This window comes from Orycteropus afer, unplaced genomic scaffold (assembly GCF_000298275.1).
Source record: "Orycteropus afer afer isolate SDZICR_OR568_19922 unplaced genomic scaffold, OryAfe1.0 scaffold00355, whole genome shotgun sequence".
In the NCBI taxonomy this organism is placed as follows: Eukaryota; Metazoa; Chordata; class Mammalia; order Tubulidentata; family Orycteropodidae; genus Orycteropus; species Orycteropus afer.
The window spans coordinates 1,955,611-1,979,538 of record NW_006921942.1 but is presented as its reverse complement, the minus strand read 5'-3'; the positions used below and the strand labels follow the sequence as shown (position 1 = coordinate 1,979,538).

Genomic DNA, 23,928 nt, shown 5'->3' with positions numbered 1-23,928 from the left:
CTGAGATAACATACTTAGTGAAAAGTGGGAGACCATGTTTAGAGCTGGGTTTGAATTCCTAATTGTCTCACAAAATGAGATACTACTGAAGTCATCTTTCCTGGAAAATAGGAATCAGAAGTCTCATCTGCAGAAAAGGAGTAAGGATATGGTTTAGGTATCTTGGAGCCTTAAAGACTGCTTTTCAGAACCACTTGTAGAGAAGGGTTTCATCAATTAAACTCCCTGTCTCATGCTAGATTTGACTTTGAGCTCATGGTTGCCAAACACTTTTAGGTACAGTCAGTCCCCAGGTACAAACATCCAATGTATGTACCATAGTTATGAACCAACTCCTATAAAGAATTTATATATATATATATATATACACACACACACACACACATATACACACAATGGATCATAATAATAAACACGTGCTACTTTGCAATGTGCATTAAAACATTATTTTTACTGTATTATGTTAAGGATATTTTAGTGTGTCTTTAATGTTTTTTATTCATAGAAACAAACAAAAAAAAAAAACCCAAACCCACTGCCATCAAGTTGATTCCAACTCATAGTGACCTTCATTGGGTTTTCAAGGCTGTAAATCTTTACAGAAGTAGATTGCCTCATCTTCTTTCTGTGGAATGGCTGTTGGGTTTGAACCACCAACCTTCTGGTTAGCAGCCAAATGTCTTACTCATTAAGCCACCAGAGCTCTTTATTCATAGAATGGTACACTATATATTACATGCTAAGTCACACATTCGACTAATTGTACCTAACTGTTCTGACTTATGTACAAATTCGACTTAAAGACAGGTTTAGGAACAAAACTTATTCATAATCTAGGTACTACCTATATTAGAAAATAATCCTAAAATCCTAAACCATCTTGCCAGTGAAGTCTTACTGTGTGCCAGACCTTATGCTTGAATTTTGAGTTCATCAGAGGCCCTAAATGAATCCCAAACATTATCTAAACACCCAGTCGCTAAGTAAATACACAAAGGACAGCTGATATGCCCCAGCACACAGGACACCCAGTCCCCTAAAGCAGAGAATGCTGTGGCCAGCACTGAGGAGCTGATTGGGTTTGGGTAGAACCCAATCAGGAGAGGGAGTCTGCTGCTGTTTCTGTGGTACAGTGACTGGGACTTTCTGTCTGGTGTTGGGTCATGGCCTGGGTAGAAGCAGCAGGATGAAATTCTCTTTACAGAGGCATCCACAGCCATTCCCTTGATATTCACAAGCCCATAGCAAGAAAGAGAGAGATTCTGCCCATGTTATAGATGAAGAAACTGAGGTTCCGAGAGAAGTATCTTGCCTGCTAAGTGGCAGAGCCAAATTCTAACCCACACTCTGGTCTGTGTGCCTAAGCTCTCACTACTGTACAACCCCAGCTTCCTTGGAATGTAGCTACAGAATGGGGCAAATACAAAAAGAGGAAGGGAAATAGAGCATATCCTTTGCAGACAGGGAATTTAGCCAGGTATCCAGAAGCATTTCTGAGATGCCCTGCCAGTTAAGCAGATGACCAGCTTCTAAAGTAATTCACCGAAGCCAATGGGTCTCTTCTCCAGCATCTCTGTTGCCTGCTCTGGCATCTTGTGTCCAAGTCAGCCTCTTCCATCTTCAAATAGCTTTATTATTATCATTATCATTATCATTATCATTATCATTACCATTATTATTATGTTCTCCTTATCCAGGAAAACAAGCCTCCTGAGTCTCAGCCCAGAGCTTTCTCTCTCTGCTCTGCTCCTTCTTGCTTCACTTTACACAACTCCTAAACAGGTACCTGGGAGCCAGCATCCTGTCAGTCTTCCCAGGCCAATCTAATCCTGGTTTTACTGTTTTCCAGGTGAAACTTTTATCCTAGGGAATAGTCTGGCCCGGTCCCTGGAACCACACTCAAATACAATGGACTCTGCCTTGAATCCCAACAACCTTGTTGTCAGCACCTCCCAGAATCTTCGAGCCCCTGGGTACCGGCCCTTGCTTCCATCCTATGGCCTCCCACAGAGCACTGCCTCAGCTGTGCGCAGGCTCTGTTCCAGGGGTAAGCTTACCTTCCTTTACTTCCTGAGCTTCCCAGGAGGGCCTTCCTCTGTTGTCCCCTGGTGATGGAACTGGGGACTGGACAACCTCTGTACCTGGTCAAGCACCTGGAAGGTAATTAGAGCTCTTGGATTGGCTTGGGAATGATAGAAAGTAATTGCTGAGGACTCAAAGCCGGGGGACAGGGAAGGAATCATTCACTCATCCTCCAGTCACTTATTTGAACACCATCTGTGTTTTTATGAAGATGCAAAAGTGAATCATTTTCTGTCTTCAAAGAGCTTATAGTCTTGTGGAGAAGAAAGACAAACACTTAAACAGATAATTATAAAACAATCTCTTTAGTGCAGTGAGAGATGTGCTTTGGGTATTACGAAAACAAGAAAGGATACCTAACCCAAGCTTGGTATTCAAGGAAAGCTTCCTTGAGGAAGTGACATTAAAGGGTGAATATACGAATGGCCACTTTTGGGGGTGATAGAGGAGGGAAAGTCTTCCGGGAAGAGGAGATAGCATGAACAGTGGCAAAGGAATAAGAAGTAGCATAGATTTTAGTCAGGAATTACATGGAGTTTGGTATTCCTAAAACATAAAATGTCATACTGGGACTTCAAATAGTAAAGCCTGGAAAGGTCAGGAGTTACACCATAGACGACCTTAAATGCTTGTTAAGGAGTTTGAAGTTGATCTTGTAGGCAGTGAAACTACTGAAAGCTTTTAATTGGAGGTAAGACATCAACAGGTTTGTGTTTTGAATAGATCATTGACTACCATGTTGAGGATAGATTTGAAGAAAGAAGAGATTAGAGAGACCACTTAGGGATTTGCTAGAGTGGACCAGGCCAGAGTGATAATGGCCTGGGTTAAGGCCATGGCAAAAAGCTCGAGAAATAGAACAGATTTGAAAACTATTCCCAAGATAAATTTAGCCTGAATTGAGGATAGTGAAGAAGAAAGGGAGTTAGGAATGTATAGTGGTGCCATTACTGAAAGAACGAACCAAAGAAGACATGGAAAGGGAGGGAGCCCTTGGCTTATTTATGAGCTCTCTAGCAGGCAGTGGCTACACATATCTGCAGCTCAGGGAAGAGGACTGAGCTACAGTTAAGTATTTGGGATTCATCAGCATGTAGATGACATAGTTCAGTGATACTCACTGCCTAGGAATATGTGTAGAATGAAAAAGCAGTTCACCAAAGGTGGAATCCTGTGAACAACAAAGTTCAGGAGGTAGGAACAGGAAGATAGGAAGAAAAACAAAAGAATTTGATACTATGGTGGTCAGGAGTACAGAGCACAGTACAGCAAAAGTTCAGTAAAATAGAGAGGGAGGTAGTATTTGTTGGATTCTGCAATTAATGAGTAATTATTGATCTTAGCAAGAGCAGCTTACGTGGTGGTAGAGGGTGATGAGAGCAAAACATGCAGCAGGTGGGGACATCAATGGAAGTCTGATGAGAAAAAGGATGGTGACTAGAGCAGTTTGTGAGTCAAAAGCCTTTTTTTTTTCTTTTTTTTTTTTAGAGTGGGAGTACACTGGGCATGTTTATCAGAAGACAACTGGGCTTTTCTGAAAGGAAGAATAATATAAGAAAGAGGAGACCATAAGGCCTTGGAGGTGGTCAAAGGAATAGAAGTCAAGGGCACAGACAGATGAGTCGGTCTTAAGCCAGAAGGAGGCACACTCTCTCTGGGACTAGAGGAAAGACTGACTATGGCCAGGAGTGAGGGGAAAGAGGGCTGAGTAGGAAAGGACTTAGAAACACTTACAGAAAGGTTGAATGAGTCATAAAAAGAGGAGGAGAAAATTGATCAAGGGGAAAGGGGGATGGTTTTCAGGAAACAGCAGGGAAAAAGGTATATTTGGAGATTAGGTTAGCAGTTTGCAAGAGCTGTGGTTTTCCTCTGTAGTTCTTAATTACCTAGATGTAGGGTGGGAAAAGACAGTTTGAGAATGAAGGTTTGGTGCCGAGCTGGTAGGGTAAGAAGGGAGAACAAGTGTGGGGTTACCTCAGGGACTCAGTGGGGCTGAAGGAGAGCAGTTCAGATTTCAACCACTGACTCTAGATAGAGTGAAGGAGAAAGCACAGCTGAGAGAAAGCTGAAGGATGGGGAGAATTAAAAGTTTGATATGGTGTAAAGGTCTTTGTGATGTAACAGTTAGAGTATGTAAGTCCTAAGATAATTGAAAAGATGAGAGGTTCAGATCAGAGGATGGGATGTTTAAAATTCTGAAGTGGATTCATTCCACAGATGACAAGAACCAGAGAATGGTCTTTGCAGTAGGTAGTTGACGTGGAAGTGAAAGTCACTGGAGGTGTGCTAAACGTATTGGCTCTGTAGGATTGCCTCTTAGGGTTATGGCAGGAATTAGGGTGGAATAGAAGGTAGTAAGATAAGCACCAAAAAGTCTTTATTTAACAAGGGTGTGGGCTAGACCAAGCTGGGCCAGACAGTGTGCTTAGACATAGAGTGAAGGAAAATAGGAGGGAATTCTTAGCCATTAAAGGAGATAGTTGAAGATTAGGTCCCTTGTACACTCACACGTGTTTCATCTCTGTCACTTTGTACTTGACTGAGCAAGTCACTTGCTCTCTCTCAACCATTTATTAAGCATCTCCTAGGTGCTGAGGAGGAGCTCTGGTAGCATAGTGGCTAAGGCATTTGACTGCTAACCAGAAGGCTAGTGGTTCAAACCCACCAGCCACTCCTCAGAAGGAAGGTTGGGCAATCTACTTCCATAGTGATAATGCCTCGGAAACCCAAGGAAGGGTCACTACGAGTCAGATCCAACTCGACAGCAGTATGTAGGTGCTGAGGATATAGAGATGTGTCAAGCAAGGCCTCTGCCTCAAGACTGGCAGAGTCTGGCTGGGGAGACAGAAAAAGACACAAATAACTATTAATAGTATACAGTCATTCATCTGTTCAACAAATATGTGTGAACAGTACTATGTGCTAGAGATACAGCAGAAATAAAGTAGCACTTACATTCTATAGGCAGGGGGCTAGCATAAAACAAATATATGCATGAGTTTATTTTAAGGCATTTGACTGCTAACCAGAAGGTTTAAACTCACCAACCACTCCTTAGAAGGAAGATTGGGCAATCTACTTCCGTAGTGATACCACCTCAGAAACGCAAGGAGGGGTCACTAAATATGAGTCAGATCTAACTTGATGGCAGTGAGTTTGGTTTTTTTGGGTTTAGTGATATATACTGTGAAAAAATAAACTAGGGTAATTGGATTGATGTAGACTATGTAGGGAATTAGGTACTTTTAATAGGATATCAAGGAAGGACCTCTCTGAGTAATAAGTATTTGAGATGAGACCCAAATGTTGAGGAGGAGTCAGGCATGCAAAGATCTGGAAAAGGTATTCTACACAAAGGAAATTACAAGTCAGAGGGTAAAATTTGGCCTGTTGAGCAAGCAGAGAGAAGGATAGTGTGTGTGTGGCGCATGGTGGGCAGGGAGGAGAGTGAAATAACTTCAGAAAGGTAGGAAGGACCAGATGATGGTGAGGTGTTAGATTTCAATTCAAGTACACTCTAAGGACATGGGTTTTTAGATGGGATTGACATGATGCTTTACTACTTTATAAAAGTTATTTGGCTACTTTATGAAGAATAGATTACTAGGGAGGTGTGATGCTGGGAAAATGTGTAGAAATGAGCTATAATCAGGAGATACACTAAGGGCTACTTTGTGAGACCAATTCTTGTGGGGTAGACCAAAAACAATTCACTGTGGTGCTGGCCCTTAAGCTAGAATCTGCTTAAGTTAGAGTTTGCCAGACAAAAAAGAGAAATTGAAGCAGATGGCATAAAAGATACAAGAGGTCTGTGGCAGGTGGTGATCAAAATACAGAGATCCATCCTAAATCCCAAAGGTTGAAATGGGGCTTTGGGAGCTGTGTTTGAGCCAAGATTAAGAACAAAGTTCGAAACAAAGTTTCAAAAATTAGCATTGAAATTCCTGGCAGCCAAGACAAAATGATTTTTTGTTTTAGTGCATCAGGGTGTAGTGAGTTCAGCTGTTCTCTGCACCTTGGAAAGAGGACCCCTTAGGGTCTAGCTCTAATCCTGCCCAATTACCAGGGTCTCTCTAGAAATGCTCCCCAAAACCAAAGCTGAAGCAGTTCTACCCACTAGCTCCCACTGAACACAAGTAGTCCCCATTCTTACCCCATTCTTCCCTTGTCTTAGGCACAGACTAAATCACAGCCTCAATGTAAGTTTCTTCTGACTGTTTTCAAAACTCAGATGTGTCCTCAAAGTACAAAGATTTGACTTAGGTCTCAGGCCCTACAGACCCTAGGTGGGGAGAGTCCCTTCCTAGCTATCTCCAGTTCCCTTACTCATGCTCTAGCACTGCTGTGAGCATCATCATAGAGCTGTTGGGATATGGCAGGGAGAGCGGTGGGGATTTATAAACCAGTCCCCACCCGTTATGGTAGGTACCCTCCTGTCCTGCAGGGTCGGACCGATACCTGGAAAACCGAGATGCCTCTCGACTGAGTGGCCGGGACCCCTCCTCATGGACAGTTGAGGACGTGATGCAGTTTGTTCGGGAAGTTGATCCTCAGCTCGGACCCCATGCTGACCTCTTTCGCAAACACGTAGGTGCCCCTGCCTAACCTCTCCTGTGTCCCCTGGGAGTCCTGTTTTTGTAACTTGTAGACCCTTAAAGGGCATGGGCTGTGTATTTTTTCCAGGTTCCTTGTGTCACCGAGCACAGGTGACAACATAAAAATTTAGACTCTTGATTTTCAAACAGACCTCACTGGGTAACCTGGTTCTTCTAGTCCTTTAGTATAGGATTTGACTCAGCCATATTCCAACAGGGTATGTGGCCTAGGGGCCTCAGTCCCAGGGTCAAGGATTGCATCTTTTCCCAGGAATACTTGTTCTGTCGGCTTGCCTTCCTGGCCTCTCTAGTAGGCCAGGGCCATGTTCTCGAGTCTGCCCCTGACTTTCATGTCAAGCATTTTTTAGGCACAAGAATCAGAGGCCTTAGCACCAGTTAAAAAGCCTCTTGCCAGGTGGCCACCAATTCTCCAGCCTCATTGCTCCCTCATGCTCTAGTTACCTCTCTAGGAGCCTCCAGCATGTCATCAAGTGACCTTTGGCTCCTGATTCCCCTGCTCTGCCATACTCACAGCCCCCTCCTTGGTGCCGTTCTACCCTTGGGGCATGCAGAACAGCTGTGCTACCTTTTGTTGATCACTTAATTCTTTCATACCAGATGGTTTTGGAGGATACTCTTAGATCAGGCCTAAAGGTTTCACAGCTGCTCAGTATGTGCCTGCTTTCTGCCCAGCTCCCAGAGAGGTACCTGCCATTCAGGAGACAGGTGACTCACAGAATTAACAATTGAGGGTTAATATAACAACCTGTGGTAAGTGACCAGTGCACTGACTGGACGGGCTTCCTGGAGAGATGGGATGGAGCTGTGTCTCCGAGGTGTGAGGGTGGGCAGGAATTGCCTCTCAGGCAGTTCCAGAAGGAAAATGGTACAGGTATGTACAAGGAGCCAACTTTGTGGGTTCAGAAGCAGATGTTTAAGGAGAGGAATGATTGGAGAAAAAAGGTCCAGAGGACAGATAGGCTTCAATGTCACAGTTAGGCTTCAATGTCACGGCTGATTGATTGGACTTGATGTGGTTAGCAATTCCCTGGGTGGTTCTCACTTAATCAGAACCTGGGGTGGTCAGACCAACCAGGCCTCTGATGGCTCCTCCCCCAACCACCTCTGCCGCCCCCAGGAGATCGACGGCAAGGCCCTGCTTCTGCTGCGCAGTGACATGATAATGAAGTACATGGGGCTGAAGCTGGGGCCTGCACTCAAGCTTTCCTACCACATTGACCGGCTGAAGCAGGGCAAGTTCTGAACAAGGAAGTGCATCCTAGACAGCTGAGTGGTCAAGCAGATGGGGTGCTCTTCCTGTGAAGGAAGGTGGTCACCCATTCTCAGGCACCTCAGTGGGATTCCAAGCCTCCTCAGGACTCCAGGAGGCTGTGCAGAGCCACCACTGCCCTCTCCTGCCATGATGTGTCCTTCCATGAAGGACTGAAGAGGGGAGAATGTGGGGCCCAGGGCTGGCGCTGCTCTTCCCCTCAGCCCTGCCTCAGCTCTGAGGTCCCCCTCTATTTATTTCTCAAGTCTGGCTGGCCTCTCACCAAGAGTCTAGACCAGACACCTTCCAAGTGATGGTGGAAGGAGCCTGGGGCCTTGGAAGACAGGGTCTTGAATTGGCAATAGTGCCCAGTCCCCTCACCACTTATTAGGCCTGGTGTTGTACCCCATTGCCCCACAGCTCCTGCCTTCTCCCCACCAGCTCCCCAGACTCCAAACTGATGGTGCAAACCTCTACCTTTTTTAAGAAAAGATCTTTTCTTACTGTTAATTTATTGTTTCTGGCACTTGGTCAAGCCCTTCAGTTCATAGCCTTCTTGCCTTGGAGCCTGGGTTGCAGGAGGAGAGAGAAAGGCCTGCCCTGGCCCAGAGAGACCCTCTCCAGATAGGTCTGGCCCTTTTTCAGAGAACACTACCTGAGGGCACTTGCCTTTAGGGGTGAACAGACCCTAGAGCCTTGATCACATCACTCAGTATGGGGAGGAGAGTGTCACTGTAGCTGTCACCTTCCCTTCCCTTCCCCCACTGGGCTCTTTGCAGCTCTGAGCCTCATCTACAGGAATGGGAGCCCCCACCCTGTCCTGGCCACAGACAGTCCCCCACACAGCTCCTTACTCTGGCCAGAAGCATTTTGCCCAATGATTTTAGGCCAAGAAAGCCCTAAAGTGGACAGGAGGGAGGAATTTCCAGGCTGGAGTCTGGCTCCACCCACTCTGTTGTCCATTTGCTTCCTTTGTAAGCATATCAGCAGCAAGCTGCCCCTGCTACCATCTGGACTCATTTTATGTCTATTTGTTTATAAATAAAAATCATATAGATGCCAATGTCTTTAATCAGTTGACAGCCAAAACACTGTGCCTCTAATGGGCAGGTCACGCCCCTTCTCTTGGTCTCTCTTGGTCTTAGTTTTCTCCGATGTGAAAGGAGGAGCTTGGACAAGATGATCCCTAAGTGTTCTCTTAACTCCAGCAATCCCTAAAGAACAGACTGTCTGCCAAATGCCCCAGGGCACACAGCATTGTGTAAGCCCCTGGGAATACAGTGTTGGGGTCCAATGTCTACACTTAGAGGGCTTCACATTGGCGCAACTTGACAATGGTGAGCCCATCGGTTCCAGGAAGCCACAGCAGGAAGGAACAATATTTGGGGCAGCTAATTCACTATGGCTGGAGTCATATTCCTCTGTGTAGGTAGGGGGAGGAGAGGTGCAGGCTGGCCCAGCCAAGTCAGGCCTGCACTGAGCATGGGCCAGATCACAAGTCCACGGGCACACATCTCTGTTTATAATGGAGGTGTAGTGTTTGTTGGAGGAGAAGGTATAGAGAGAGCTGCAGGATAGTGCAATATAATGTAATAATAAAAATAGCTAACGCTTTTATAATAGTATCTGCCAGGTGAACTGCTTTACATGAATTGTCTTATTTAATCTTCACAACAAACCTATTTTACAGATGAGTAAACTGAAGCTTAGGTACATAGCCAGGAAGTGCCAAAGTAAGCACTTTGAAGCTAAGTAATCTGACTCCATGACCAAGCCTGGGTCTCTAGCCAGTCCAATGAGTTGCTATGAAGCTTTGGGCAGGTCATTTCCCTTATTTGGGCCCAACTGGCTTTTGATGGGCTTGGCTGAGGAGATAATCAGTAACTGGTTCTGACATCCTAACAAACGTAGAATGTCTCCTTGTTCACTTGGCCACTGTGAGGGTCTAACCGTGGTCACTGTGACACTGTCAGGGTCAGAACTGCCAAACCAGAACAGATCCCTGTTTCCCACAGACGCCTGCACACTGGAGTCTTCCTTAAGGATACTCCCAAAGGAGGACCTTACTAAGTCCTGACAGTGAACTTCTGCATGTGACCCTTATTCAGGAACTAAAGATATACCAGATATGTAGGCAGCCCTGATAGCTGCAGGACTGCACTTGGGATGCACAATGGCACCCACCTTAGCCTACCCTCTGGCCACCAAGAGTATACAACTTAACTCACCATTTATGGAGGGCTTATTGTGCTAAATTCTTTATGGGCATTATCACTTTTAATCCTCACAACAACCCTAACTCCCATAGCTATTAAGAGGTGGACTGTGTCATACTGAGAGCAACACCCACCAGGGGCCCTTTGTCTTAGATCTAACTAAACATTCAGACTCAAGACTCCCTTAGGCATCCTGGGCATCGAATTCACTTTGAGGGCTGTCAGATAGCAAACAGCCTGAAGCAGACCTCTTCAGTGGGGTAGTTCTTGTTAAAAAAAAAAAAAAAAACCACTCATGGTGATTCTATAGGACAGAATAGAATTGCCTCATAGCATATCCAAGACTATAATTTTTATGGAAGTGGACTGCCATATCTTTCTCCTGCAGAACATCATGGATTCCAACCACTGACCTTTCAGGTAGTAGCGCTTTACCACTGTACCACCAGGTAGTTCTTGCAGCAGCCCACAATCACCCAGGAGCTCTTGGTTCCCAGGTGACAGCTCAGGTGCAAGGTAATAAGACATATAAAGGAAAAGGGGGGGTTCACCTTGGCTTAGAAGCCTACCCAGGGGAGCCAAGATCTTTTTTTTCTCATCCTTTTTAAAAAGTAAAAATAAAAAATGTATCTTCCGTTGTTGGGAATATACACAGAACATACACCAGTGCAACAATTTCTGCATGTACAATTCATACCATTCAATGACATTGATTACATTTTTTGAGTTGTGAAACCATTCTCACCTTTTCTGAGTAGTTCATCATCCATTAACATAAACTCAGTGCCCCCTAAGGTTCCTGTCTAATCTTTCTAGTTGCTGTTGTTAAGTTTGATCCCATTCATAGTTCTTAAAAGAGCACAGTGCTCAAGGCAGACATCCTTTCCTAGTTAAGCTAAACTGTTGTTTGGTTTTAAGAAGACTTCAGGGGATATTTTTTGTTTAAGGTTTAAAGATGATCTCAGGGCAGTAGTTTGGGGATTCATCCAGCCTCCATGGGAGCCAGTGTCTCTTATAACAACTCTAGTCATAGTTTCCAGGGTCCCTGCCTAATTGGAAGTCATTATACAGGAGCCTAAAGTCATGCTTTTATGGCAAGTGTTTATAGCTCATACTATTCAAAGTCCAGATGATTTACAACCAAGGGTCATTTTAACGTAAGCAATGTTGCCTTGAAACAGTGGAAATTCCATTTTTACCTGGTTTCCAGAACTTAGAAAGGTGGTAACCAAAGAAATTCCCATGCAGGAGGGGAAAGCGTTTGCTAACCTTTTACTCATACTGCCCTACCCTCTGAGGTCAAAATGAATGTTATTTAAGAAAAAGCAAACAAAAACAAAATTCTCTGGTTTTGAAATTGTTTCACAAAACCAAGTCTCCTAATAGTGACCTGTTGTGTTGTTGGACACCATCAAGTCAATTTTCATTGCATAACAACTTCATGTGACAAAGCAGAAACACCCTATAGGGTTTTCTTTATGGGAGCAGATCACCACGTCTTTCTCCCACACAGCCACTGGGTGGGTTCTAGCCACCAGACTTGGAGTAAATAGCTGTGCTTTTTAATTGTGTGCCACCAGGGGTCCTTAATAGTGACCTAGAGACATCAAAAAAAGCTAAACTGTCCTCAGGCAAGCCTGGTGCCCACATGAGAGACCTCCATTGACTGCAACAGTCGAGCAGCCCCTGTGGTGAGAAGGTGTTTGGGAAAGTGGGACTGGGGGGACATGCCCACCTTCAACAGCATGACACGGAGAGCACACTGACTCCAGTGCTGAGGAGCACAGGCGGACAAAGCCAGGGGCTTCCAAGGGAAAACAGAAGAGTTAGGCCATCACTTGGGGCTGAATCCAGGAAAGGACTGGGCGTTTTTCTGGAACCCTCTGCCCCTCCACAACTGTAGCCTTTCCTGCCTTTTGGCCACTCTCCTCTCCACTCCACCTCCATTGCCCCAGCCATTTGCCCTGAGCAGGAGTGGAAGAACATTCTACGTTGGTGTCTCTGTGGAGCTCCCCAAGATCTTTCTCTGGGATGTGGACTGGTGGCCGAGTGGATATGTTGTTCCTGCCCTCCCACCACGTGTCCTGGTGACCTAGTGCTGCTCTGACAAGAATATACCACAGATGGGATGGCCTTAACAAACAGGAGTTTATTCTTACAATTTGGAGGCTTTAAGTCCAAGTTCAAAATGCCAGGCTCTAGGGGCTAGATAAAAGCCCCTCAACCTTGAGGTCCAGCTCTGCCTCCTGCTCCCGGCCCACTGGAGCTAGAGGCATTTCTTCACTCAGACAGCTACTGGCTGTTGAGGCTGAGAAGCCCCAAGGTTGACAAGTAAAAAGGCACAGTCCCGATGTTACTACACCACACAGCAGGCCATTAACTTAAGTCCCAAGATCGGCAGAGCATAGCAGGCTGCTGAGCAACGACACGGCTACATGCAGGGTCCAAGGGTGCCATAGGCTAGAGGCTTCTTATGTACAGGAAGTAGACCACATCCCAAAGGCAGCTACTCAGCTGCTCCTAGTAGATTCCACCATGGAGTTGATTGCCAGGCTCATCATGGGGAATAACTACCACCAGCTGCCCAGCCACTCAACCAGGCCCAGCCAAGTTGACACAAAAACATAACCACCACACCAGGTGCCATAGTCCCTCCTGGGGAAAAGCCTAAAGATGACTTGCCCTCCTTGGATCACTGCCCCTTCTTACAAGCAAAGCTCAAAATGTCGAAAGCCTTCTTGTCCAGGAGAATCCAGACACTCCTCCCCTTGTCCCTCAGCTTTTTGCAGCCTTCTGACTCTAATAGTTCAAATCGTTGGATCTGGCCCTGCCACCACACTCCAGGGAAGCTCCACTGCCTCAAACTTTGAACCCAGGAACAACTGCAACTATGCATCAGAGCTGTGTGTCTGTACCTCTGATAGCAAAGTTATTGCAGATTGTCCCAGAGGCCAACAGCCAAAAGGTACCATGTACATACAGATCCTAGGCCAGAGTCACTCAAATAGCAGATACCCTGTGGGTGGCCGGGCTCTGAAAGGGTTGGTGGTGGTATGCAAAGAAAGGGCTCATTCAGGCCTGAGGAAATGCTGACTCGGCTCAAGAGTGAGGCTGCAGTGGCACGGGTGCCAGGCCATGTCCACAGAACTCCTCTGGGGAGTCCACTCCTCTCTGGCATCCTTGTCCTCACATAACAGCAGTAGAATCCCTGAGCTCATTCCCCCTCTCTGTCCCTCCCCCCTTGGCCAGGATCCCAGAGACACACATCCTTAATGTGGTTTCATAAGTGGACACTGGGGAGGGGCATTCAATGTCCATTCTCCAGATAACATAAGAGGCATTTCCGCCACCTCCCTCTGCCTCATCTTCGGGCCCCTCCTTGCATTCATTAAAGAATCATAAATCCAAGGATTTTTTTCTCAAATGCCAAATGAGGCTTGTGAATAAGGTCACAGACGCCAAGTGAGAGGACTAAAGAGCTGCTTGCCACACACACCGAGCTCCCTGCAGGGCCCTGATAGTTCTGTTACAAAGCCTGAGGAATGCACATAACCCAGCTGGATTGCAATGCATTTCTGTATTTAGAATATTTTATAATTTAGCACTTAAAATGAAAGGCAATTTTTGCCCCCACGAGAAAAGCTGAACTGATGTTCAGCTCACTTATGGCTGTCAAAGATCCCAGAGAAAAACGTAACAGAATGGTTTAAAAAAATTTCCAGTGAGAATGGGGGAAGTTTTCCCAGTTAAACCAACTTAGGAAATTTCATGCAGAACAGCTGCCCGATAGCAAGGCCTCTAGATCAAGGGGGAGGATGCCTCGTTAGGTTCGCATGTGTCCTGTCAGTGCCTTCTCCTGCCAGCTGTTTTCTCTACAACTCACAGGGTTAACCTGTCTCAACGTATCTGTGGCCTCAGTTGTACAACTGCTGTGAGAGTGGCTCAGGGATGGCAGAATCAAGGAAGGTATGAAGGAGAAGAGGGCTCTTGTGCTGGGGGCTGGGGGCGGGGAGAACCTGAGGAACCACCATTCTGCAGTTCTCAGAGATGAGTCATCTGGAGACAGCTGACAGGATAGCAGGTGCCGTACGAGCCCAGGAAATGAGCCTACTGGGCCGACAGCACCTAGTGTGAGGCTTTGCACCCTGAGAAGATCAAGAAGAGCTGAACTCAAGGGGAGGGGGCCAGGAGATGATATCCCCTGAGGAGGGGAGGGTGGGAAATGAGTGCAGCCCGCCCTGTAGCTCTTTTATGCCCAAGATTTTCACTCATCCAGCCCAGTAGTAACCAAATCAGAGGAGGCTCTCTAGGCTTTCAGGGAGACCTTTCCCTTGACTAAGTCCAGCCCCGACCCAGACTGCAGTCTGCTGGGTGCCTGCCCTCCCTCCACAAAGAATGCCCGCCCAGATTTAGTTGGCCTCTCTGCCTTCTAACTAGTGCTGCAGGCTCTCTCCCCAGTCACCTCCCGCCAGGTCTCTTGAAACTTCTGCCCTCAAAGCACAGCTAACACAAGGCTGGGGAGGGAGAACAGGAAAGGAGAATGTCACCCTGGCCCTCGGATGTCACAGCACCCACTGGGCCTTGACGAGGCCCCTGTGGAGGGCCCTGCTCACTAGCTCTCCCCAAAGCCTCACATTGCCGTATTTGGGGCATAGTCTCCTTTCTCAAGTTCCCCACCCAAGCTTCTATGTCAGTCCTTAAAGAAAACAAAATTCAGTAGCATCTCCATAATGGCTGCCCAGAAGGAAGGCAGCCTGCTCCGTACTGTCAGCCAATGCCTTTCCCAGTCAGAAGCATCTGCCTTTGGACTACACACACACACACACACACGATGTCCACAAGTAGTGTGGGAAAGTACCTACCTTACATCTCACTGTGAGAGGGTCCTCCCCAAGAAGAGATTTCTGCACTGAGGCTTGTGTGTCACTCATGTCTTTAGTCCCTGTCAGACTAGCAGGTCACAATCCTGTCCTCCAAAGGTGATGGCATGCTTGATCTATTCCTCAGGGATCTTCCAGACAACATCTTCTATCCCAGGCACAGAGGCGGCCTGCGGCTAGGGGAGCCCTGGAACCAGCCCTGCGCACTCTGATGCGTCCTAGGGCAGCTGGGCCCACCGGTGCCAGGGGAGCCTGTTGTAGGGTGCTGTTGGGTTGATTCCGGCTCAGTGACTCCATGTGACACAGTAGAACTGTCATAGGGTTTGCTTGGCTATAATCTTTACGGAAGCAGATTGCCTGGGATTGGTAGCCAAAGGGGAGATGGGACTTTGGACTAGGCAGTGGCCGAGAGGGGTGGCCTAGAGAAACGGGGCAGGGGAAGGGTGTATATCTTCAGCCACAGATTTGAGGACCTGCCCAGAGGAATCCCCAGGGTCAAGCTGTGTGAGCTCTGAATGGGTAAGCTATCTGCTCAGGCTGAGTGGGAGATTCGGGCCATGGAGGAGGAATTTTCCTTAGGACTTCCCTCATCCTCCCTGCTTGAGGCTAGCCAAGAAGGCATTGTTGCCTGGCATGAGATCACACAGGTCTGAACAGGCCCCGCCTACTTCCTCAGCCACAGTGTTTCTCCTGTGGGAGCTGACTAGAGGTTATTAAACTGGGTCCTTGAGTCTCCTAGAATTGTATGTATATGTGCTTGAGGCCATTCTTCCTGGGATCAGCCTTAGCGTTCATCAGCGTGCCAAAAACCTTAGTGTTCTGCTTGGCCCTGATGCTCAGAGCCTCTGCTGAGCTCAGGCTGGTTTGCAGGTCAGCCAGGGAGAAGCAGCAATGGGGCCTCTGGCCAATCCTCCCCCAGAAGTGGGCTTAAGGCCTCCTTTCCAAAAGGCCCTCTTTAAAAGGTTTCTGTGGTCCCTAGAGGGAACAGTCATCTTCTGGTGGGCAGGAAACATTGAGGGCACCTAGGTGGGTGAGCCTGTGGAGAGGGGCGGGTTGGAGAGGGAAGACAAGGTCTCTGGGGCTTTTGAAAGAATACTAGTGGGGCCCTGAAAGACCTGAGTTTGGTCCCCTCAACCTCTAGCTCTTTGGGCATATGGCCTCCCCTGTAGGCCTCAGTCTTCCCCTCTGTGGCATGGAGGGGCAAGGCCACATGCTGTGTTTATTGGTGAAGACCTGCATGACTGTTGTCTTTCCTGTTCTAGGCCTTGGGTAGGTGGCCAGCCACTTCCTGCTGGTCCTCTGCTCTCCCCATCCCTTCATGGCCCTGCCCACCCCCTACCAATCTGTGAGCCTTTCAGGAGCCCCACCACCCCCTAAATCCCCCTGCGAGGTTCTGGGCCCAGCTGAGAACTCAAGGCCCCAGGAGGAGCAGCAGCCAGCAGTGAGGAATTGCAGAATGCCTTCCAAGGGAAACCCCTCCAAAGACCCCCAGGAAGAGACCATCGAAACACAAGTGCTGGAGCCCCTGGGCAAGCTGCCTCTGCTTGAGGATGCAGACCCTGAGGCAGCCCCCACCATGCACACGCTCTACGTTCACCACCTGAACCCCCAGTTCTCTGTGCCAGTGCTCACCTGCCTGCTACGAGACACCCTGGAGAGGCTCGAGGTGCCTGTGGCGCGAGAACACATTGAGGTGGTGAGGCGGCCGCAGAAGGCCTATGCAGTGGTGCAGGTGACCATCCCCAAGGCCACCCTGGCCTCGCTCACCTCACGCCTGCAGGTTGCCGCAGAGAAGCACCTGATCTTCAAGGAGCTGGCAGCCCGAGGAAAGGAGCTGGTGGTGAGTGAGGGCCGGAAGCCCTCCCGCCGCAGAGAGGTGCGTGGGCCTTCCCCAGGGCACCAGGCCCTAGAGCCCCAAAACCTCCCCCAGGGGAGAAGCCTGGGTGGGCGTGGAGGGGTGTCTTGGAGGAGCTGGGGACACATCTACAAAGTTGGGGGCTGCTACTCAAATAACTGTGGCCTGAAGCTGGTGGGGCAGGCATCCACCCAGAGGGTCAGTGTTTTGGTTCCCTAGTGCCACTCTGACAGGAATATACCACAAATGGGATGGCCTTAACAAGCAGGAGTGTATTTTCTTACAGTTCTGGAGGCTACAAGTCTTGAGTTCAAAGTGCCAGGCTTTAGGGCCTGGATGAAAGCCCCTTGGCCTTGGGCTTCAGCTCTGCCTCTTGCTCCTGGCCCACTGAAACTGGAGGCATCTCTTAACTCAGCTGCTGGCTGCTGAGGCTGACAAGCCCAAGGTCAACAAGTGAAAAGGCACAGTCCCGATATTACCAAACCATACAGCAGGCCATTGATTCAAATGCTTTCAAAGTCCCAAGATCAGCAGAGCATGGCAGGCTACTGAATGAAGACTGCCACATACAGGGTTCAAGCCTGCCAAAATGCCAGAGACCTTCCTCAAAGCTGTCTTCTTATACACTGGAAGCAGATCACATCCCTAAAGCAGCTACTCAGCTGCTCCAGTAGATTCCACCATGGAGTCAATTACCAATCTCACCACGGGGAATAACTACCTCCAGCTGCCCAGCCACTCAACCAGGCCCAGCCAAGTTGACACACAAACTTAAAACTATCATAATCACTAACTCTGAGGGTCTACCTCCAGTCTTGGAAGCATGTATGAAGCCACCCCTCTTGTGAAAGGCCTAAGTGTGGGAATTGTCCCTAGGTCCCTTTGCATCCCTGTCTCTGCGCCTGGGCACACAGGGGCCCTGATTTTCTCCTTGGCCCACCTCACTCACTCATTTGCCAAAAACCAGGTCCACCTGTCCTAGACAACGAGGCAGAGGTCAAAGGTAGGGCCCTGCCCTCACAAGGGAGCCTCATTGGTAAGCAAAGCCAGCCAGTTTACAAAGCCCCTAGCTAGGTGGCTGCCTCAACCCAAGGCAGGAGACAGGAGGCTCCACAGTGACAGATTAACAAGGGAAGTAAATACAAGCTGGGACTCAGGGAATCTGACAGGCAGGCACTCCGTGGGGAAAGACACTGGAGACAGGAATGCACCTGCATAGGAACAGCCAGGTTCCTTTGGTTCTCAAAGGGCAAGCCAGCAGGTGTTCCTGGAGCTCAGGCCCATAGCTGCAGGGGGCACTGAAGAAGACAGCTGGGGCCAGGGCGGGCAGGGCTGTGAGACCAAGGCAGAGCAGGGCTAAAAGGGTAGCATTTGAGGAGTTGAGAGGGCTAGTCACCTTGCGGTGGTTGTGGTGGGTAACCCCCTGAGACAGTAGATCTTAGTTTTCTCTTTGGGGAGATGAAAATGCCATGGTGTTTCAACTATTGCAGAACTAAACAGACCTGCGTGCCCGATGTCCTGTTTGGAGGGGTTTTGTTTCTAAGGATGATCCGTCTGCCTTCTCGGGGAGCTGCAGGGCCTGTGGGGATGTGCCCTTCATCTCCATGGCCATGCATGCTGGGCACCCAGCCCTATGAGGCGATTAGGGAGGCCTGCAGGAGCCAGGAGCCACAGAAAGCTGTAGAGAATGACTTGATCTGACTTGCATTTGGGCTCAGTGAGGATGGGTTGGGGAGAAAGAGCCTGGAGGCAAGGAGACCAGTGAGCGGCTGACATGGCCATCCATGGGCCAACTGATGAGGCTCAGATTAGGGAAGTGGCCATGAGGATGCTCATGTCCACAGTCCTCTAACACACAGAGGAGAGCCCAGGAAAGGGACTTGGAGGGACAGAGGGAAAAAATCAGGACTTGACAATAGTCAGGAAAACTATGATGAACAAGGGTTCCAGGGAGATTAGACCTCCTGGAATGAGCCTGCCTTGGCCCTCAGAGGTCTACCCACAACCCAAGTGCGAAAAGATTGATCTACAGATGTCCCAGTTCACAGCTGGGAACAAGTCCCACAGTCACCTAGCTTGTAGCAGGCCGGGTGGGCAGGGGAAGGATCTGAGTCCTTGACCCAGCTGATGCCTGGGGCCCTCCAGAGGTTGCCAGCATTGGCTGGCATGAAGGGAGGGCAGCATCTGGCCCTTCAGCCAGAGGGAGCATCGGGAGGCTGTTGGGGCTCTAGCAGTCTGGCCCCCACACCACCTAGGCAAGGGCTGACTCTTGCCCAGCCCCTCACATTCGCTGTTGATCGCCTCCTCCCTCTCACAGGAGGGAGACAGCTGCCTGAGCCCCAGCCCCAGCCCAGGAGCCAACCAGGACTACAGTGGCAGGTCAATGGCCCCCCGTGCAGAGAGCCCACCCAGCCCATCCTGGGCCTCTCAGGGGCTTAGGGACCACCACCACCACCACCCCAGCGGCTCGCTCTCGGACAGTGCCATCGTGCATCAGGAGATCCTGGGCCAGGAGAGGCTCTTCCAGGGCGCTTTCCTGGGCAGCGAGACGCGCAACGTGGAGTTCAAGCGCGGCAGCGGAGAGTACCTGAGCCTGGCGCTCAAGCACCACGTGCGGCGCTACGTGTGCGCCTTCCTCAATAGCGAAGGCGGCAACCTGTTCGTGGGCGTTGAGGACAGCGGCCTGGTTCAGGGCATCAGCTGCAGCCACCACGACGAGGACCGCGTGCGCCTGCTGGTGGACGCCATCCTACAGGGCTTCAAGCCCCAGGTCTTCCCTGACGCCTACACCCTCACTTTCATCCCTGTTATCAGCACCTCAGTCACCAGTGTCCCCCTGAAGGTGAGCCTGCGGGACAGCAACGTTTCTAGGTTTCAGTTTTGCCATCTGTCATCCCTTAACCAATGACAGGGCCATCTATTCTGCGAAGCCCGGAGCTGAGCAATGATGGCCCAGGAGAGTGGCAAAGGGAAGTGGGGAGAAGGAGGGCCGAAGAGGCTGGAAGGCACCCTGCCCTATGAGGCAGCCATGGATTTGGGGCTGCAAACTGTGCAGCGTGGCACCCACAAGCACAGCTCTTGCCTTCATATTCCCCTCACCAAGGTGATCCGATTGCGCGTGCACGAACCCAAGGCCCAGAGCGAGCCGCAACTCTACGAAACCGACCAGGGAGAAGTGTTCCTACGCCGCGATGGGAGCATCCAGGGCCCACTCTCCGGCAGCGCCATCCAGGATTGGTGTAGGCAGGTAACGAGGCCGGGCATGGAGGGCAAATGGGAGCCATGCTAACCGCAGGCCCCTTCAACAGCTTGCTGGGCAGTTCCCAGCAAGCCACTATTTCCCATAGTCCTCTAGCACCCACCGAGGACTCCAGAGGAAGTGGATTAAAACTACCCAGTACATTCTATGGCCCACTGCCCCATGCCTGGGGGTTGAGGGCCAGGCCCTGAGCGTACCCTCGAACATCTATAGCCCACCTTCCACGGTGCCTGGAATACCCCTCCCTCCCTGGCTTAGGGATTAAGGCATTCAATTCTTGAGTGTCTGGAAGGAGGGGGAAGGTTGGACTATTTTGAAGTTACAAGACCTGGAGGACTAGGTGCTTCTTCTTAGAGGTGGCAATGAAAAACCTCAGGAAGGAAACATCAAGTGGTGGCAAAGCAGAGAGGGGTAAGGGGCTGACAAGGAAAGGGCCTGGCTGCCCCCGGCACTTGGTGAGGCTGCAGAGGATGGGTCCATCCAGGGGATGGGATGCTGGTAGGACCCTCACATCAGGCAGCCTCCCTCAAGACCCCAAAGCCAACTTGTCAGGTGACCTGACTTGGCTTCCCCACCTCACAGTGCCAACATGTTGCCCAATGGCTGTGAACAAGGCCCATCAGGCTCCTGTGGGGCTGGGGGGATGGACAGGCCTGAGAGGTCAGCCTGGACATTTCTGCTTCTCCAATGTCCCTTCAGAAATGGAGGGCAGAACTGGGCAAGCTGGAGGAGAAGGTGAAGGTGTTGACAGTGGAGAGGGAGCAGCTCCAACAGCAGCTGAAGCAGCACTGGCTGGCCTCCTGCACCTGCTGTGTTCTGTGAGGCACCGTGAGCCAGGGCCGGAGAGGCCAGTACTCTGCCCAGGAGAGGCTGCACTTCCAACTCGCACCCGAGTCCTGCCAGCAGACACCATTTGGGCTGACCAGGGAGGAAGGGCTGCTCCTAGTGTTCCCTTCCTCTCCTCCTGCACATGGGTGCTTGGACCAGCCCCACGGGACTTCAGTCCTGAGCACAGCTAGGTCTGCGTGGCTAAGAAATTGCTCTTACCATGATCCCCATGGACCCTTCACTTACAGAAAGAACTTGCCCAGAGCTACCCTAGGACTGAGCTATAAGGGGCCGTCCCTCTCCCAAAAATGTGAGTTTTGACTGGGCTGAGATCTAAGACTCCAGTTGACTAGACAGAACTAGAAAAGCATCTGGCATCTTCCACAGCAAGCAAGGCACATTCAGTGACTGTGGTTACAGGGCAAAGAGGCCACCCTGCAGCCCATGTCCCTGGCTTGCTGGAACCTGATTGTCAAAGCTCCTTAATAAAGCATATGCCCCTGGGGCAAGAATGGTTCTTGAGGTCGCTTGGCCAGCCTGTTCCGTGCAGCTGGGTTGTAAGCACCGTGTCAGTGTACCTGAGTGCAGGGGGCAGTGCAAGTCCACCTCGGCCTTAAGGACCGGGTGCCTTGGAGCACACTGCTACTCCTCTTTGCTTCAGTTCCTCACCTATGAGGATAATGTCTACTTCAGAGGGCAGTGGTGGTGGTGAACAAAACAGCAGGGGATGGTGGTGGCCCCACCACTGGGAAGAATTCCTGCCCTGGTCTTTTGCCTGCTATCTCCACCAGCAGAGCCAGAGATAATATTAAAACCAAAGTCCAATCATGCCACACGAGTGCTCAGAGCCCTCTAAAAGATCCCATTTCATCAAGAGCAGAGGCCAAAACAATGGTATCTTCTCCACAACCTGGCTCACCTGACCTCAGCTCCTGTCTGCCCCTTGTTTAGGCCGCTCCAGCCACTGACCACCTTGGTTTCAGGAGCTCCTGCCTCAGGGCCTTTGACTGGCTGCCGCCCCACTACCCACCCCCCACCTGCAGGGCTCATTTCCTCTTTCGTCCTTCAAATCCATGTTCAACTCACCTAACCACCCTATTTTAAATTACACCCCCGTCCCCAGAGCCTCCACTTCTCCCTTTCCTGCTTCCATCTTTTTTTCTCCATAGCACTTGTCACCACCTAACATGCTGTAGCTTTAGTCTGTTTCCTCTCAGCAGAATGCATGTTCCAGGGGATGGGGGCTTTTAATCAGCTTTGTTCACCAATCCGTCTTCAGAACCTAAAACTGGTATATTTTGACAACCATAGGCCAGGCATGTGGTAGACACCCTATCAGTATTTTCAGAATGAAGCAATCATGGCTGCTCCTGCATTTGGGTCTGAGGCAACAAGAAATCATGGCACCTTGTTGAACAGGGCATTGCACAGGGCTGGGGTTCCGTGCAGCCCACTTCAGTTAATCCCCTCACACCCTCCTGGGCTGCAGGGAGTAGTAGATAGAGAAGATACCAGCTCTGGAACCCCAGCCCCTCCATTCACCAGTGAGGTGACATCTACGGGGTCAATTACAACTTTTCTGAGGCTTGTTTTTGCTACTTATCAAACAGGATACAGCCTCTGACTTGGACATCACTCACGCGGGTTCCAGGGGCCAACTGTGAGAACGGATGTATGTCTCACAACAGATTATAAATTCCTGTCACTCACCCCAGTCAGCTACCCCACTGTCAATAACCACAGGGCTTGACAGACGTTTTTCAAAGGCTGTTTGAGAACCACATAAACAAAGGACACATTGCTCAAGAAGTCAGAGTGGGCACTCCCGAGCACTTCTCACTAGCTGCTAGGCCAGGCCTCCCTGGTGGGAGGGGAAATGGGACCTCAGCCATCCTCAGGCCAACAGTCAGTTTCTACACAGGCAGGAAGAGGCTGTGCTTTAGTTCAGCTGCTCCGGACTGCAGCTGCGAGGCTGCCCCCATCACTTGAGTGAGGTCTTTGTTGTAAGGACTCAGGAGTTCTGCCTGTTTCCTGCCCACCAAGGAGAGGCCTCTGAGCACTGGTTAGTCCACACTGGGCTACAGCCAGGGTGGCAAGCTCTGGAGAACCACATGGGGTCCCTTTGCTCAGAAAGGATCTGTAACTTGCCAGCAGAAAAGAGTTAGTCAGCTGTTGTTGTTATGTGCTGTTGAGTTGAACCTGACTCACAGCAACCCCTCCTTGGGTTTCTGAGGCAGTATCACTATGGAAGTAGATTGCCCAACCTTCCTTCTGAGGAGGGGGTGATGGGTTTGAACAGCCAGCCTTCTGGTTAGCAGTCAAGTGCCTGAGGCACTACGCCCCAGAGTCTGCTGAGGCTCTCTTAAAGGCGTGGTGGGAACATGGATGGCCAGAGGCTTTTCAAACCTCAGCCACACCCAAGCAAATGCACACTGTTGTAGGGAGGCTCCTGGCACCACTGGGCCTAGCATTCACTCTGGGGAAGTTTTTTTTTTTTTTTTTCTGTAAAAAAAGAAATGACTGAAGACTGTCTGATGGGACCACCAGGTGGGAAAAGAGGCTAGCACTATCCCAAATTAGCCACAAAGAGCCAAGACACACTTGAAGATCTTTGTGTAACTGAGGATGTTTTATTGTAAACATATGCGGAATGGGAGGTGGACAAAGGACACCCTGGGCCTTCAGGGTGATGGTGGCCTTGGGCTAGTGAGTGGAAAAATAAGGGGAGCCCACTTCTTTTCTGGATCTCTCTGATGTAGGAGCTGAGCCAAATCGTGAGAAAGAGAAAACGTTTTTCCTCCTCAGTCCCCAGTGTCCAATTTCAATGCAGTAAAGGCTGCTGAGCACTAAGCACAGTGGCAGACATCCAGTCAATACTTGCTGAATGAAGCAATCCCAGCGCCTCCCAAATCGAGGGTCTGAAGCATTGGGAGACCATGGAAC

The 23,928-nt window shown here is 49.6% G+C and overlaps 2 protein-coding genes across 2 annotated transcripts in view; both read left to right on the top strand.

Annotated features, from left to right (window-relative positions):
- The window catches only part of SCMH1 (Scm polycomb group protein homolog 1), a 248,716-nt gene extending 240,775 nt beyond the window's left edge, over positions 1 to 7,941 (top strand). Inside the window, exons 11-13 of the mRNA XM_007952712.2 lie at positions 1,850 to 2,047; positions 6,527 to 6,669; positions 7,816 to 7,941. Of these exons, the coding sequence (XP_007950903.2) occupies positions 1,850 to 2,047; positions 6,527 to 6,669; positions 7,816 to 7,941 (467 nt within the window). The remainder of the gene's footprint in view (positions 1 to 1,849; positions 2,048 to 6,526; positions 6,670 to 7,815) is intronic.
- An 8,420-nt stretch (positions 7,942 to 16,361) lies between these two features.
- On the top strand, positions 16,362 to 20,979 carry SLFNL1 (schlafen like 1). The gene is made up of 4 exons (XM_042782520.1): positions 16,362 to 16,919; positions 19,396 to 19,740; positions 20,002 to 20,145; positions 20,857 to 20,979. The coding sequence occupies exons 1-4, from the start codon at positions 16,362 to 16,364 to the stop codon at positions 20,977 to 20,979; spliced, it is 1,170 nt and encodes a 389-aa protein (XP_042638454.1).
- The last annotated feature ends 2,949 nt before the right edge of the window (positions 20,980 to 23,928 follow it).

Excerpts from the sequence above, each read along its gene's own strand:
- SLFNL1 (XM_042782520.1), top strand. The coding sequence starts at position 16,362 with ATGGCCCTGCCCACCCCCTACCAATCTGTGAGCCTTTCAGGAGCCCCA. Across the intron at positions 16,920-19,395 it reads AGCCCTCCCGCCGCAGAGAG|GAGATCCTGGGCCAGGAGAG; the intron begins GTGCGTGGGCCT and ends ATCGTGCATCAG. Across the intron at positions 20,146-20,856 it reads TCCAGGATTGGTGTAGGCAG|AAATGGAGGGCAGAACTGGG; the intron begins GTAACGAGGCCG and ends ATGTCCCTTCAG.